Source organism: Canis lupus, chromosome X (assembly GCF_011100685.1).
Source record: "Canis lupus familiaris isolate Mischka breed German Shepherd chromosome X, alternate assembly UU_Cfam_GSD_1.0, whole genome shotgun sequence".
In the NCBI taxonomy this organism is placed as follows: domain Eukaryota; kingdom Metazoa; phylum Chordata; class Mammalia; order Carnivora; family Canidae; genus Canis; species Canis lupus.
Window position 1 is genome coordinate 56,924,665 of NC_049260.1, and position 15,276 is coordinate 56,939,940.

At 38.9% G+C, this 15,276-nt stretch overlaps 1 protein-coding gene across 9 annotated transcripts in view; it reads right to left on the bottom strand.

Moving 5' to 3' along the window:
- PHKA1 (phosphorylase kinase regulatory subunit alpha 1) overlaps nt 1-15,276 on the bottom strand; it is a 180,379-nt gene that overhangs the window by 130,107 nt on the left and 34,996 nt on the right. For all 9 annotated transcript variants that reach the window (XR_005386338.1, XR_005386339.1, XR_005386340.1 and 6 more), the window contains exons 7-13: nt 13,596-13,694; nt 12,433-12,579; nt 11,209-11,262; nt 9,780-9,902; nt 7,031-7,126; nt 5,792-5,899; nt 3,850-3,928 (exon numbers count right to left, since the gene is read on the bottom strand). Coding sequence is in view for 6 of the 9 variants with exons in the window: in XM_038587724.1 (XP_038443652.1) it covers nt 3,850-3,928; nt 5,792-5,899; nt 7,031-7,126; nt 9,780-9,902; nt 11,209-11,262; nt 12,433-12,579; nt 13,596-13,694 (706 nt within the window). In the remaining 3 variants the exon portion in view is untranslated. The remainder of the gene's footprint in view (nt 1-3,849; nt 3,929-5,791; nt 5,900-7,030; nt 7,127-9,779; nt 9,903-11,208; nt 11,263-12,432; nt 12,580-13,595; nt 13,695-15,276) is intronic.

Here is a 15,276-nt window from a genome sequence, read left to right on the forward strand (position 1 = left end):
AGGATTGTTAAGTCCTCTTGTTGGATAGATCCTTTAAGTATGATATAGTGTCCCTCTTCATCTCTCACTACAGCCTTCGGGGTAAATTTTAGTTTATTTGATACAAGGATGGCTAACCTTGCTTTCTTTTGAGGACCATTTGAATGGTAAATGGTTCTCCAACCTTTTATTTTCAGGCTGTAGGTGTCCTTCTGTCTAAAATGAGTCTCTTGTAGACAGCAAATAGATGGGTCCTGCTTTTTTATCCAGTCTGACACCCTGCGCCTTTTAATGGGGTCATTAAGCCCGTTTATGTTCAGAGTTACTATTGAAAGATATGAGTTTAGGGTCATCATGATATCTATTCAGTCCCTGGTTTTTGGATTGTTCCATTGGACTTCTTAAAGGGGAATTTTAAGAGTCCCCCTTAAAATTTCTTGCAGAGCCGGTTTGGAGGTCACATATTCTTTCAGTTCCTGCCTGTCTTGGAAGCTCTTTATCTCTCCTTCCATTCTGAATGAGAGCTTTGCTGGATAAAGTATTCTTGGTTGCATGTTCTTCTCATTTAGGACCCTGAATATATCCTGCCAGCCCTTTCTGGCCTGCCAGGTCTCTGTGGAGAGGTCTGCTGTTACCCTAATACTCCTCCCCATAAAAGTCAGGGATTTCTTGTCTCTTGCTGCTTTAAGGATCTTCTCTTTATCTTTTGAATTTGCAAGCTTAACTATTAGATGTCGAGGTGTTGAACGGTTTTTATTGATTTTTAGGGGGGGTTCTCTCTATTTCGTGGATCTGAATACCTGTTTCCCTTCCTAGTTTAGGAAAGTTTTCAGCTATGATTTGTTCAAATACATATTCTGGCCCTCTGGCCCTTTCGGCACCCTCGGGAACCCCAATTCAACATAGATTTTTTCTTCCTCAGGCTGTCCCTTATTTCCCTTAAAATATCCTCATGATCTTTTGTTTGTCTCTTTTTTCCTCAGTTTCCCTCTTTGCCATCAACTTGTCTTCTATATCACTCACTCGTTCTTCCACCTCGTTAACCCTCGTCGTTAGGATTTCTAGTTTGGATTGCTTCTCATTCAATTGATTTTTAATTTCTGCCTGATTAGATCTAAATTCTGCAGTCATGAAGTCTCTTGAGTCCTTTATGCTTTTTTCTAGAGCCACCAGTAGCTTTATAATAGAGCTTCTGAATTGGCTTTCTGACATTGAATTATAATCCAAATTTTGTAACTCTGTGGGAGAGAGGACTCTTTCTTTTGAGGTGAGGTTTTCCTTCTAGTCATTTTGCTCAGTGCAGAGTGGCCAAAAACAAGTTGTATTGGCAAAAGGAGAAAAAGAAAGAAGAGAAAAAAGGAAAGAAAAAGAAAAAAGGAAGAAAAAAGAGAAAAAAGAAAAAAGAAGAGAAGAAAAAGAGATAAAAAGAAAAAAAAGGGGGGGTGGGAAGCAAACGGGAATCAAAAAGATAAAAAAAAAAAAAACACCAAACCAAACAAAAACAAAACAAAAGGAAAAAACAAACAAACAAACAAAAACCCAAGGGGGTGCATCCTCTGATTCTGTATACTGTATTCCCTTGACTTCCCCTGGAACTTTCCAGTGCTGCTTGGTCAATAATTTGTTTTTCCCCTGTCCGTGTAGCTGGTCTTCTGGGGGAGGGGCCTGCTGTGCTGATTTTCAGGTGTTAGCACTTGGGGGAGCTGCTCAGCGAAAGATATTTAAGCTGTTTATCCTGTGAAGCCCCAGGAGGAACAACCGCAGTGGCAGCGGCCAGCTCTGGAGCCCTGGATTCAGCTCCGGCAGTAACTACAGAGCTCTCAGTCTGCAGGGGCCTGGATGCTCGGGGGGCGGGGCCGCTGATCTGCTCAGCTCCGGGCGGGAGAGTTCTTGCTGTCCTGTGCCCTCCTGGCCTCTGCCTATTACGGGGTGAGACAGGATCTTGGGCTGTGTCCCCAGCGCACTGTGCTCCCGGGCCTGCGCCTTTGGATTCGCGCTCCGGGCCGTGCAGCCCCCTCTCCATGGAGCCGCCGCCCCAGCCCCTCGGAGCTGCTCCGGGGCCGCGCAGGCCCTCCGCGTGTAGCCACAGCCTGAGCCCCTCAGAGCTTCTCCCGCGTCCAGCCATGCGCGCGCTACGGTCCTTTAGGGAGCTCGGCGCACTCTCCCCCAGGGCACAGGTGTCTGTTAGTGTCCCAGGGAGCCTGAGGGCATCCCCGCCCTCCTGGGATCCTGCTCTTACTCCCTGCCTGCACCTGCCTTTCCGCCCGGGATGATTGGTGAAGCTCCTGCTTTTCTGGGATGGGGCTTTCCTGTCCTGGGGGCACTCTTCCCGGCCTTAGCCCAGCTCCTCACGGCCCCCCCTCCTTGGATGTTTTGTTTCTTTATTTCTTTTTTCCCCGTCTTCCTACTTTGATAGAAGCGTGAACTCTTTTCACTGTAGCATTTCAGCTGTTCTCTCTTTAAATCTCAGGCCGAATTCGTAGATTTTCAGGATGGTTTGAAGGTTATCTAGGTAATTTGGTGGGGACAGGTGACTTGGGGACCCTACTCTTCCGCCATCTTGCCCCTCCCTCCCAGACTGTAAGATTGAGGCGGGGCTATGGTTTTTCTAGTGGGTGTAGTAGAATTATGGTGCATGGGTGATTAAGATATTTCAATGATTAACAAATAGGGAAGAGCAGACTTGGAGAAAATAGAGACAAGTGTCATGGGAAGAAGAAGACAATTGAAATAATATATAGCTATGACCATAAACTGGAATTTTTTTGAATGGACGATATATGAAGTGGAATAGTTCTAAAGTTTGGTCCTCAAAATGAGTGGGTAACATAGAGGTGGAGGGAAAGGTGACTAGGGTTATAAGTATCCAAGAATTTTGAGGCTAAAATGCTAGATGGCACTTTTTCTGATGTTGAGATCTAGCACTAGAGCAGGAGTTTGCAAAGAAGAAGGCTGTAAGCTAAATGAATGAATTAGAGCAACCAGGAGATCAATACAACCAGATGGCATAAGCCTCAAAGGAGAACAAGGTACCTCATGAGAAGGGAAGAGTAAAATGCACAGGATTATTTGCCATATACTGCCAACCAGAAAGTCAAGTGACCAGAGAAATTTTATAGGAACTTAATACCATACTGAATTGTGTCCTTGCAGAGTCAAAAATCACCTGGAATTTTATATCCCAGGAAACTAAAATAATAGTGAGGTCATTCAAAGAGATAAGAAAAGTAGAAAGATCTACTTTTCATGGGAGAGGGGAAAGGATGGAATGGATACAAAAGAGGTCAGTTTTGCATTTGAAGTATAAGTGGTAAAGATATTTTATAGACGTTGGGACTAGAATTCTTAAAATGTTTATAGACCTTAGCCCAGTGTTTTGCATAGAGAAGATACCTCAAAATTTAAGTTGTTAGGAACAAAAAAATGAAGAGTTCCACTACTCTCCAAAGAAGGAATAGTTGGATCCATGGAAGCAAATTTATTATGAAGGAGGCAACACTAGCAAACTAGAGTATAAATACAGAAAGACAACAATATAAGATTAAGAACACAACCATTAAAAGGGCATGAGAATAAAGGAGTACTAACAGAAAAAGCACAGAAGGAATGTTCAGAAAGAAAGCAGAGATCATCTAAAAGCTATAATATCATGACAATGAAAAGAGTTTCTAGAATTAAAAAGTGGTTAAGAGTGTCAAATAACATCAGTTTTTAAGCATTTGTTCATGATTGAGATTAATAGCAATCTTAAAACCATTGTATACTTTTTGAAGACTAACAAAACACATGCTAAACAATAAAGCCATCATTCACTGGTCCACAGCAGATCCTTAATATAAAGTTTCTACTGCTGGGAATAAGAATCCATACCTTGAACCACAACATCTGGCTTTGGTACTGTAGAAAACCTTCGATTCAGGGGATCAATTTCTCCAGGAGCTAAGAATCCCTAAGGAAAAACCATAAAAAGACAGATTATTATTTCTCAGAGAAAAAGCTAATGTTTGAGGAGAAACAATATACCAGTGCCAAAAACATGTGAGAGGCAGGTATGGAAAGGAAACAAATACCTTCACTATATAAAAAATGTTTGAACTCCTGAATTCACATCCAAATTAATTTCATTAATTAAGGCAGAAAGTGGTACAAGATGGGGTACAAAGGATAAGCAGAAAGTTTTCTTAGTTAAACCTCTACCTCCTCTGGTGTATATAATTAGACAATCAGACCACAATGCTTATTATCAATAACTTAAGTTTTGTTGTTTTCTCAGTCATTCATGTGACTGCTATACTTTCTGCTCAGCATATATCTTTTTAAAAACATTTTATTTATTTGTTTTGGAGAGAATGAAAGAGTGCAGGGGGAGGAACAGAGGGAGAAGAAGAGGGAGAGCATCTCCAGCAGATTCTGCACTAAGTGCAGAGCCCAAAGTGGGGCTTCCCAGGACCCTGAGATCATAACCTGAGCTGAAACCAAGGGTCAGATGCTCAACTGACTGAGCCACCCAGGCGCACCAGTAGATATCTTTTGACTTGAATGTCTATCCTTGATTAAGTGGGATAAACTCACCCATTTTACCCTTAAAAACACCATTCATCTCCTTTTTTCACACATTTAATTTATTTTTAGCATTGAATGAGAAAGTCATCAGGTCGGGATTATTTTAACTGATCTTTCTGCTCATTATTCATAATATCAACTAAAGATAATCAAAACTTTATGTTCTATGCCTGAAATTCACATTGATGTATATCAATTTTATCTCAATAAAACTGAGAAAAAAACCAAAGCAGAGTGAAAGAAAACAGCTGTGGAAAATAGTCATACACAAACAGGTCAAAAACTCTGGCTCAGAAAGGATAGCTAAGTCTTACCCTGGATCTTCTAGGAGCCTCAGTTATAGCTTACCATAATAACCTACAATGGGGAAACAGATTTGTCAGTATATCTGGAAAACTTTGAGAAAGCGAACCCTCAACACAGCTCTCAATATCAGAAATAAGCTGGAAATAAAGTACAAAATTCCCAAGTGCTTCATTCAGAGCTGTTTCAACTGATGGGCACCTGGATGGCTCAGTTATTGAGCATCTGACTCTTGATTTCACCTCAGGTCATGATCTTGGGGTCCTGGGATCAAGCCCCACGTGGGGCTCTGCACTCAGCAAGGAGTCTGCTTGAGGATTTCTCTCCCTCTCCCCATGCTCACGTGCTCTCTAAAATAAATAGATACATCTTTTTTTTAAAGCAAAAAAGGGGGCTGTTTCAACTGAATTTAACATAAAAAACATTTATGTTAAATGTTTTAGTCCCACAGCAAAAAGTAAACAAACAATAAATTTTTAAAACTATGATGTTCCCAACCACTTTTCATGGTGCCTAAAATGATCTTATTGGTTTATTCAATTAAATAATAAAACATTATGTTGCTTGAAACAGTTAGTACTTAAATACATTATCAATCATCATTACTATCTAAGCACAGGTGCATGTATCAGTCACCAGGCAAGCCACTAGGGTGAAGGGTGTTTTGAAAGGGCGAGATCTAGGCCCTGATCCGAGAGCAGTTCCAAGTACAGTCCCAAGGTGGGAAGCCCTGGGCAGTATGAGAGACATGGTTGCCAGGGGGAAAAGAATTTTGTCAAGGACTGGCCATGCTCCCACTCTAACGACCTGGTCTGGAGGAAAATATATAATTAAAGGAGAATATAAAAGCAAAGGACAGATCCAGATTTAATGAGCTACTCACAAATCTGATTATTATATTGACTAAAGCAGAAAAAAGTGGAAGAGTCTTGAGGTTTCCCCTTACCTCTGCCATCAAGCTTCCTAAGATGTACAGAGACTGACCCCACATATGAGGCAACTTGCCCATGGGGACTCGGTCCACAGTGTGAGGATTTTGATATTCTTCATCAACCTAAAAGAAAAGATAAAGAAGCCACATGAAAGGTGATAGAAGGTTAAAGATACTAGACAACAAAAAGGCTGAATCTGGATTGTGACTCATGCCTTAGAAAACAGTTACTTATGCAATGCACTGAAAAGTCAAGCATTACGACTACAGTCTAGGGAAGTATTCCTCTAACTGTGTGTACATACAAATCACCTGAGGATCTTGTCCAAAGGCAGATTCGGCCTGAGTAGCTATGGAGGAAGGCCTGAGATCTGCATTTCTAACAAGCTCTCAGGTGATGCTGCTGATGTTGCTAGTAGTTTATTCCATCCATCGCCACCAGAGTGGAAGACTGCAACTCTCCCATGGCTAATGCTCCTTAGAAATGGAGAAGAGGAACAATGGTACTCCCAACCAGCATTGCAGGAAAATGGAGACATACTTCATTTTCCAAACCTGATCTACTCAAACAATCCAAGATTACTGGCCTCAAAGCAGAGAATACCAAATCCTGAGAGTTCACACAGAACATCACTCTAGTTCTGCCTACTGAACTCCGTACCATTTTTAACCTTAAGGTTTGTCTTTTTCAAAATTATTTTTTATTGGAGTTCGATTTGCCAACATATAGTATAACACCCAGTGCTCATCCCGTCAAGTGCCCCCCTCAGTGCCTGTCACCCAGTCACCCCAACCCCCGCCCACCTCCTCTTCCACTACCCCTTGTTCATTTCCCAGAGTTAGGAGTCTCTCATGTTTTCTCACCCTCTCTGATATTTCCCACTCATTTTTTAAAAAAACTCAATCTCTGAACCATTAATTTTTTAAAATTGAGGTATGGTTGACATATAAAAAGGCCATACGTATTTAACATATGCATCTTGATGAGTTTGAGGATAAGTATACACCCATGAAACTATCATTGGAATGTTTGGTCTCGCCCTTGTCTCACTGTACAATTGTGCCATACCTGAGACTGCTTTAAAAGTTTAGTTTCAAAGGAATAAAATCATATTTTCATCACATTATACCTAAAGACAAACTTTTTGATAATTAAAGTCAGAAAATTAAAAATTATTTGACTCAAATGAGGCACTTCTATCGAGGTACTGCTCTCCTTCTCCCTGCTCCATGTTATGGCACTGTCCAACTCACCTTGTCTGGAGGAACACTGTATAGCTCTGGCAAAAGTGGAACTCCATTTTTTCCCTTGATGAGGACTGCTTCAAGAGCCTCTCTATATTCTTGAACCTGCAAGTATAAGAAAGGGGGAAAAAAGTTTATATAGAGTTCCCTTGGGGGATGTCAGAGGGTTGTAGCCGAAGAAGTTCCTATTGTAAAGGATTCATTTAGTAAAAGGGAAAAGAAAGAAAGTAACATTTACTAAGCATCTATGAAATGTTTATTAAAGGCCAGATACTACGCTAGAGATTTTGTGTGCTTCAACATATTTAATTTTAATAACCATCTTAGGAGATACATGCAATTAAGGCCCTTTTACTGAAAAAAATAAGGCTCAAAAAGGTTATGAACTTGTGGAAGATCACACAGCAAATAGTAAGGTTGAGTCAGATTTGAGCCCAAGTCAGCCTGCCTTCACAGGCCTGTTTTTATCCACCACTCTAAATATAGCTTCTTGTCTTTACAGGTACTGGCTTTTAAAACCATATTTAACTAGAAAATTAAGTTTTCAGTAGAGTGAAGTTCACATTTTTTGCTTAACAATTTGCTGTAGATTAGATTAGTAATACATAAAAAGCAAAAAATACAAAACACAAAAAGAGGGATCCCTGGGTGGCGCAGCGGTTTAGCGCCTGCCTTTGGCCCAGGGCACGATCCTGGAGACCCAGGATCGAATCCCACGTTGGGCTCCCGGTGCATGGAGCCTGCTTCTCCCTCTGCCTATGTCTCTGCCTCTCTCTCTCTCTCTCTCTCTCTGTGTGTGTGTGTGTGTGTGTGTGACTATCATAAATAAATAAAAATTTTAAAAAACACACAAAAAGAAAAAAATCACTACAATTTATGGTGGAAAGAAACAGTTCTGCTATAACAGTTGTTTTGAAAACCCAAATTTTTTCCAACACATTTGATATATTAGGGAACACTTTGAGCACAGCACGAATTTGACATTTGCTTATGCACAGTTTTGACCTGAGAGTACTCTCAGCTGAACTGACCATGTATGAATACCCAAAACACTTTACACATGAACATGCCCCAGGAGGACAATGAACCACACCCATCCATGTGCCCTGTTAGAATTTTCCATCCGATTTCAGACAATACTCCTTCTATGGCTTCATAATAACTTCTGTGCTGCTCCCTTCTAGTGGTCACCCTAGCTGCATCACTCTGTGTGCCTTCCCTTCTCTTTAATTTCTTCCCCTTTCTTCTCAGCTTATTTTTTATTCATCATGTATATTCTATGTTCTTTTTCTCTTTTCCCTCACTGTTTGCTGTCTTTCTTCTTCTCTTCTTCTGGCACACAGAGTGGTGGGCGTGGGAACCCATCAGGTGAGCTGGCACATATCCACAAGCAAACCTAAGGTCCCTTTCAAGGTACAAGTGCCATATCAACTGTGGTATGCATGTATTTCTTAACTGTTTAACATGCATAAAGTTATGACAGTGTTTGTTAGGTTCCTAGCATTTTTTAAAAATGTATTTCTGACAAACTTTTTAAGTGCTGGGTCCCAACCTCCTTTTCCCATGATCCCTATAGTTTTTATTTCTCAAATATGCAGAGCATGGTGATTTTCAAGAAACATATATGTCTCATTACAGCTGAATTGACTGTCCTTTGTGCTTATGGAGTATCTTCATCTGTGAAATTCAAAAAACTTTAGGGACATCTTCTTCTTCAAAGAAGAGTGAAAAACTATTTGTATACAGAGAAACGGAAAAAGCCCATGACTATATTTGGGCTATTCAAGAGTCAGGAGGGAAGCCAGAAAAAAAAGAACAAAAAAGAATCCAAGTTTCCCAACTCTTTTTACCCCAATGAGTCCAAAAAAAAAAAAAACGTGATTGTGCTTTGTACTTAGTAGGCACATCTGATAAATACACCTTTTTTTTGAGCAAGAGAAGTTTTTTTTATAAAAAATTCTGTGGAATTTGAGAAGGACTGAGAAAAATGGTAGAATGAAAATAGGGTGGTCAAAATAGGGTGGTCTATTTTTATTACCACTTATCTTATTTGCTTTCTCAAAGAGGATATTCCTTAATACTGAAATTTAGAATCAAACAGCACTCTGTGGCCCCTGAAACTTTTGGTGTAACCCTATTATTTAAGATCCTGTTGGCAGTTACAGATTAATATTGGCCAAAGCATTCAAATTACACAAAATTGTGTTTTATGTAGCCAAATATAAGTGACTTCCAAATGTGTTGGATTTATGTCCAAGTTTAGACCACAGCTAGTTTGTAGAACACCTGACACTAAACTTACTTGATCAAATATCCCAGTTTATTTTCCAATGATGGTTTCTAAATTACTTTATTCATGAAGCTCAAAAAGTGATGATGACCATGTTTTCAGGGGGCAAGGACAGGTATAAACGGGTTGTTGTTTTGGGAGTTTTTGAGGGGGCTAACATTAGAACATCATTTCCAAGATAAATTTAAAAAATAAAAGATACACAAAGCCAGGAAGTAAAGTGAAATACCTCTAACAGCTGAGGCAAGAGGACAGGGCTTGCTGTTTTGCTCTCCGTATTTGTTAAAAGCCAAGTCTGAGCAATGGCAATGTAAAGGTCTTCCAACTCTTAACCTAGTGCTCTCAACTGCTAGTCTCTAGAAGACTGTCTTTCCTAATAGGGAACTCCCATTTTGTCACAGGGTCAGCACAGCCATTAACTGCAAGACAAAGACATTCTGCTGAAAAGCTGTCTCCCCAGTATATTACCTGTTCTGCATTGCCACCAAAGACCCCATCAAGGATAAAGTATGTCCAGAACAGTGGCCATTCACACTCGATATTTTCAAATAACTTCAACTCAGATGGTTCGTAGTACAGGCGACTGGGATCCTGGTAAGAACACAATAAACAAAGTCTATCTTATCACTGCAAAGTCAGACTTACATCTTTAGTTCAGAGGTATCAGAATACAGCCTTTCACTTCTGAGAGCTTGTTTCAGAGAAGGCAGAGCACAGTACATACTCCTCCTCCCTTAGCGAGTACTTTGTGATGTGACTTGTAACTAGTAGAACTGGGATAAGAATGATGCTACAGGCAGGTATATGAAGAAGTGAGATTAGTTTATAGTAAACATGAGTGTTATTTTATATTTGTTAAATTTGAGGTAGCATAAGAACATACAAATAGAAATGTTTACAAGGACAGCAAGAGATGAGGGTTTGGGAATCATCCTCGTAGAGGTAACACTTGAAGGACAAGTTACCGTTGTAGCACCTACATATAGTAAACAAATGACCCAAGAACAGAATCTTGGTAAAGCCTCATAGTTCAGTGAGGGAAGTCAAAAGGAGAATAATTAGGATAGTGTAGTACTGTGGAAATGAAATGGGAAAAGAATTTCAAGAAAATGGAAGGGCAGGTAACAGTAATGGACTACAGAGGAGTCAAGTTCAATAAGGACTGAGAAAAGGCTATTGGATTGATCACTTAGGAGCTTCTGATGATATTTCAGAGCATAATGTTAACAGATTGGTAGAGATAGAAATCAATGGGGCTAAAGAACAAAGTAGAATAAGGGAAGTAGATCAGAAGAGTTTGAGCTCAATAATGAAAAAAGGCCTTAAACAATGTTTACATTGCCAGTAAAGTGCTTCTTATTGACCATTCATTCCCTTTAATAATACTGATTTTTCTCCATTGATAATTCCAAGGAGAACCTTTGACAAGTGGAACAAAAGGATGTTAACTTTTCAAGATCAGGTATTGTTCAGAACTAACCAACTGCAAAAGGTGGAAGGGGGCCAGAAATATATACTGAAGGAAAGATTTTCCCCTTTGTAATTATTCAGTATTTGGGAGGGAGATACTTTGAGACTATTCAAAATCTTCTGTTTCTGCTTAACCTCTCATCCACTGATTTAAGCACCTATCAGTAGCTTTTTTTTTTTTCTGAAACCAACCAGCTCCAAGAAGTGGAAGAACTACACCTTCCTCTATTTTATTTGATCTATAAAGGCTCACAAACAAAAAACATAAAGGCAACTAACCCCAACAAAGGGAGCAAACATCAGTTATTGTTATCCTACTTAGTGATTATTTGAAGTACCACCAATGAGTTAAGTATTTTCTCTGAATGAGACTGCAGATAGTAGTGACCATTCTACTTTGTACTTGTTTTGGGGAAAAGAAACCCACCTCTTTAGGGGTTTTATATCCATCTCGTAGAAAGCGACAGCAACCATAACGACCCTGGGAATGCAGAGAAAAAAGTTGGAAGCATGTCCATTTGTATATCCATATAATGAATCCATATAATTGCAACATGTGCAATTGTAACCTATCACCAATACAGATAAAATATTTAAAAAATAATAAAAGGTAATTTAAAAGAAACCCTCTGAGGGACGCCTGGGTGGCTCAGCGGTTGGGCGCCTGCCTTCGGCTTAGGTCGTGATCCCAGGATCCGGGATCGAGTTCCGCATCGGGCTCCCTGCTTATGTCTCTGCTTCTCTCTCTCAGTCTGTGTCTCTCATAAATAAATAAATAAATAAATAAATAAATAAATAAATAAATAAATCTTAAAAAAAAAAAAAAACCCTCGATATCAGCCCAGCAGCAGAAACTGATTTCAGCCATCAATGTGGGTTGAAGTGAGGTCTAGGGCTCTTCACTAAAGCAGAATTTCTAATATTATCCTCTCCATCACTTTCCACCATAGGGTAAGTCTGTAACAGCCCAATTGCTAATCTATGTGGTCCTGTTCACACAGTTCATAAGAGAGCAACAGGCTTTTTTTTAAAAAAAGACAACATATCTTTTTAAATTTTGAGATAACTTGAGAACTTACAGAAGAGTTGCAAAAACAGTACAGAATCCCCATTACTCTTCATCCACTGTCCCTTTATATTAACATCTTACATAACTGCAGGGCATTTATCAAAACTAAAAAATTAACCTTGGTACAATGCTATTAACCAAAGTACAGAACTTATTTGGATTTCACCAGTTTTTCCACTAATGGCTTTTTTTTTCTGTTCCCAAATCCATTTCAGGATCCCATTGCATTCAGTTGTCACATCTCCTTAGTCTCTTCCAATCTGTGACAGTTCCTCAGTCTTGTTTTTCATCACCTTGACACTTAAAGAACTCATCAGTTATTTTGTAGTATGGCCCTCAATTTGGTCTTGTCTAATGTTTTCTCATGATTAGACTAAGATAACGCATTAGTTGCATGGATACCACATTGGTGCTGTGCACTTTTCAGTACACTGTATCAGGGATACATGATGTCAATATGTTCTATTACTGGTGGTATTAACACTGATCATTTGGTAATATCACTGACTCAGAACCCCCAGTGATATTAGTTTCTCCTTAAAGTCAAAGCTCTAAAGAAAAGAAGGGCACATATGGACATACCTGAAGCTTGGTGATGATTTCTTGCTTTGTGAGCTCTACCAACTGGCTATCCTCTACTGCAAAGGCTGGGAAGGAAATAACTGAGAGCAGACTAGCATCTACCTCTTTGGATGTTGAAGCCCGGGGGAGTATCGAATTAAGGATAGACTAAAAAGGAAGAAAGGAAGTCAAAACTGGCATATTAGTAAACAACTTGGGATTATAAAACAAACAGCTTTAGTTTCAAAAGATTATGTGGAAGAGGATCACTCGGGAGAAAAATCTAAACATTATACCATAATAATGGTTCAATTATATTCAACACTGAATTTGATAATAATTCAAGAATAATTTCTAAGTAAGAGCTTAGAAAACTAGCTATTTCTGTAAATCATGCCTCGTCTTAATACTGCTCTCAATGCTTCCTAATCCTGAATCTTAAGCAGCTGCTCATGGATAAAGAATACTCTAAACATCATCTTGTCCACAGTCCCCTTGCTCCATTAGCAACCATTTAAGTACAAAGATAAGAGAAGATGTAGCTGCCAAGAAGCAGGATGTGGAAGGATCAGCTCCTACACTGCTGACATTTATCTTTTCCAGGGAAAATTTCACATTTTTAAAATGAGAAGATAAGTTTATATTTATTATGGGTATTTAATCAGGGTTTGAAGACAGGGAGAAAGTCATCTTGCCAACGAGAAGAACCTTACTCTTTCAATACAGAGAGTAACCCTAAACAAAATTGAGGATACATATTTACCACTTAAACAGTCTAATCTCCAAACATCTATGCCTAGAGACAACTGGAGATAAGAGAATGTTTCAAAGCCACTATCAAGAAGATTACTCAAAATCAGTCACCTCTTGTTTTCTTGGTATATTTAGGAAAGGAACAGAGCCCACAGACCCTTGATATGACAACTGTGAATTAGAATTCCACATACTATGATAGGATCCCTTTATAGCCATGGATGAGCGAACTATGGTTCGGGACTATGATCTATGTTATAGTTCACGCTATATCAAACTTAACTCAGTATAGGAAGCTTGGATAAGATACTTTTGGCAGATAGTAATAAATCAGATTGTGTACTCTCAGGTCTCCTTATTCTAATGGCCATGCTCATTCTGAGTCTGGGTAAGAGTAAAACTTTTTATAATGTGGTTCATTATTCTCTTACCTGGCAGTGTTGTACTTCATCAGCTAGGACATGGATAACTGATTGGGGCCCACCTTTCACACCAAACAGGTCCAGTTCATCCAATGCTTCCAGGGCTGCCTATGAAGAGCAAAGAAAGAAAGGACATTTTCAGCAAAAGATATAGATTTCTTCTCCCTGTACACCAGTATCATATCAGTGCATATGAAGTCATTTTGAATATGTTCAGCAGAATAGAAAATAACAATGTAGCATTCTTTATTTTCAGGGGCCTCTGAAGGTTTTTTTTTTCCTCCCATATTATCCCAGAAGCAGTTAAGATGGAGGTCGTAAACATCTTTTCATGGTAAAAACCCTCAACAAGTTCAGTATAGAGGGAACATATCTGAACATAATAAAGGCCATATATAACAAACCCACAGCTAACACTTGTGATGAGCACCAGGTGTTGTATATAAGTGTTGAACATAAGTGTTGAATCACTATATTGTACACCTGAAACTAACCGGAATCCAAATAAAAAAAACAGTGAAAAATTGAAAGCCTTTCCTCTAAGATCAGGAGCAAGACAAGGATGCCCACTCACACCACTCTTATTCCACATAATATCTGAAGTCCTACCTAGAGCAATTAAGTAAGACAAAGAAATAAGAGGCATCCAAATCAGAAAGGAAGAAGTAAAATTGTCATTACTTGAGGATGATATGATATTATATACATAAAATTGTAAATTCAACCAAAACCTGTTGGAACCAATCAATGAATTCAGTAAAGTTGCAGGATATAAAATCAGCATATAGAAATCAGGGGCACTTCTGTACATTAGCAGCCAAAAATGGCTGCAGGAAGAATACAGAAAACTATCCCATTCACAATAGCATCAAAAGAAATAAAATACTTAAGGGTAAATTTAACTAAGGAGGTGAAAGATCTGTACAGTGAAAACTACAACACTTTGATGAAAGAAATTAAAGACACAAACAAATGGGAAGCTATGCCATGTTCAATGAATTGGAAGAAATAATATTGTTAAAATGTCCATACCACCAAAAGCCATTTATAGATCTGATGCAATCCCTATCAAAGTTCCAATGTCATTTTTTTCCCACAGAAATAGATAAAGAATCCTAAAATTTGTCTGGAATCACACAAAGACACCAAATAGCCAAAATAATCATGAGAAAGAAGAATAAAGCTGGAGACATCATACATTTTGATTTTAAACTATACTACAAAGATATAGTCATTAAAATAGTATTATGTGGGTATAAAAGTAGGCACATAGACCAATGGAACAGAATAAAAGTCAGAAATAAACCCCTGCATTTACAGTCAATATTTGATAAGGGAGCCAGGAACAGTCAATTTAGAAAGAGCAGTCTCTTCGACAAATGGTGTTGAGAAAACTAGATAACCACATGCAGAGGAATGAAGCTGGACCCCTACCTTACACCCTCACAAAGATTAACTTCACATGGACTAAATATAAGACCTGATACTGTAAAACTTCTAAAAGAAAACATATGAAAAGAGCTTCTTTAAATTGGTCTTAGCAATGATTTTTTAGATATGACACTGAGAGCACAAGAAATAAAATCAAGAATCAACAAGTGGGACTGCAAGTTCTTGCACAAGAAAAGAAACAATGAAAGAAATAAAAAGGCAACCTATGGAATAGGAGAAAATATTTGCAAACTGTAGA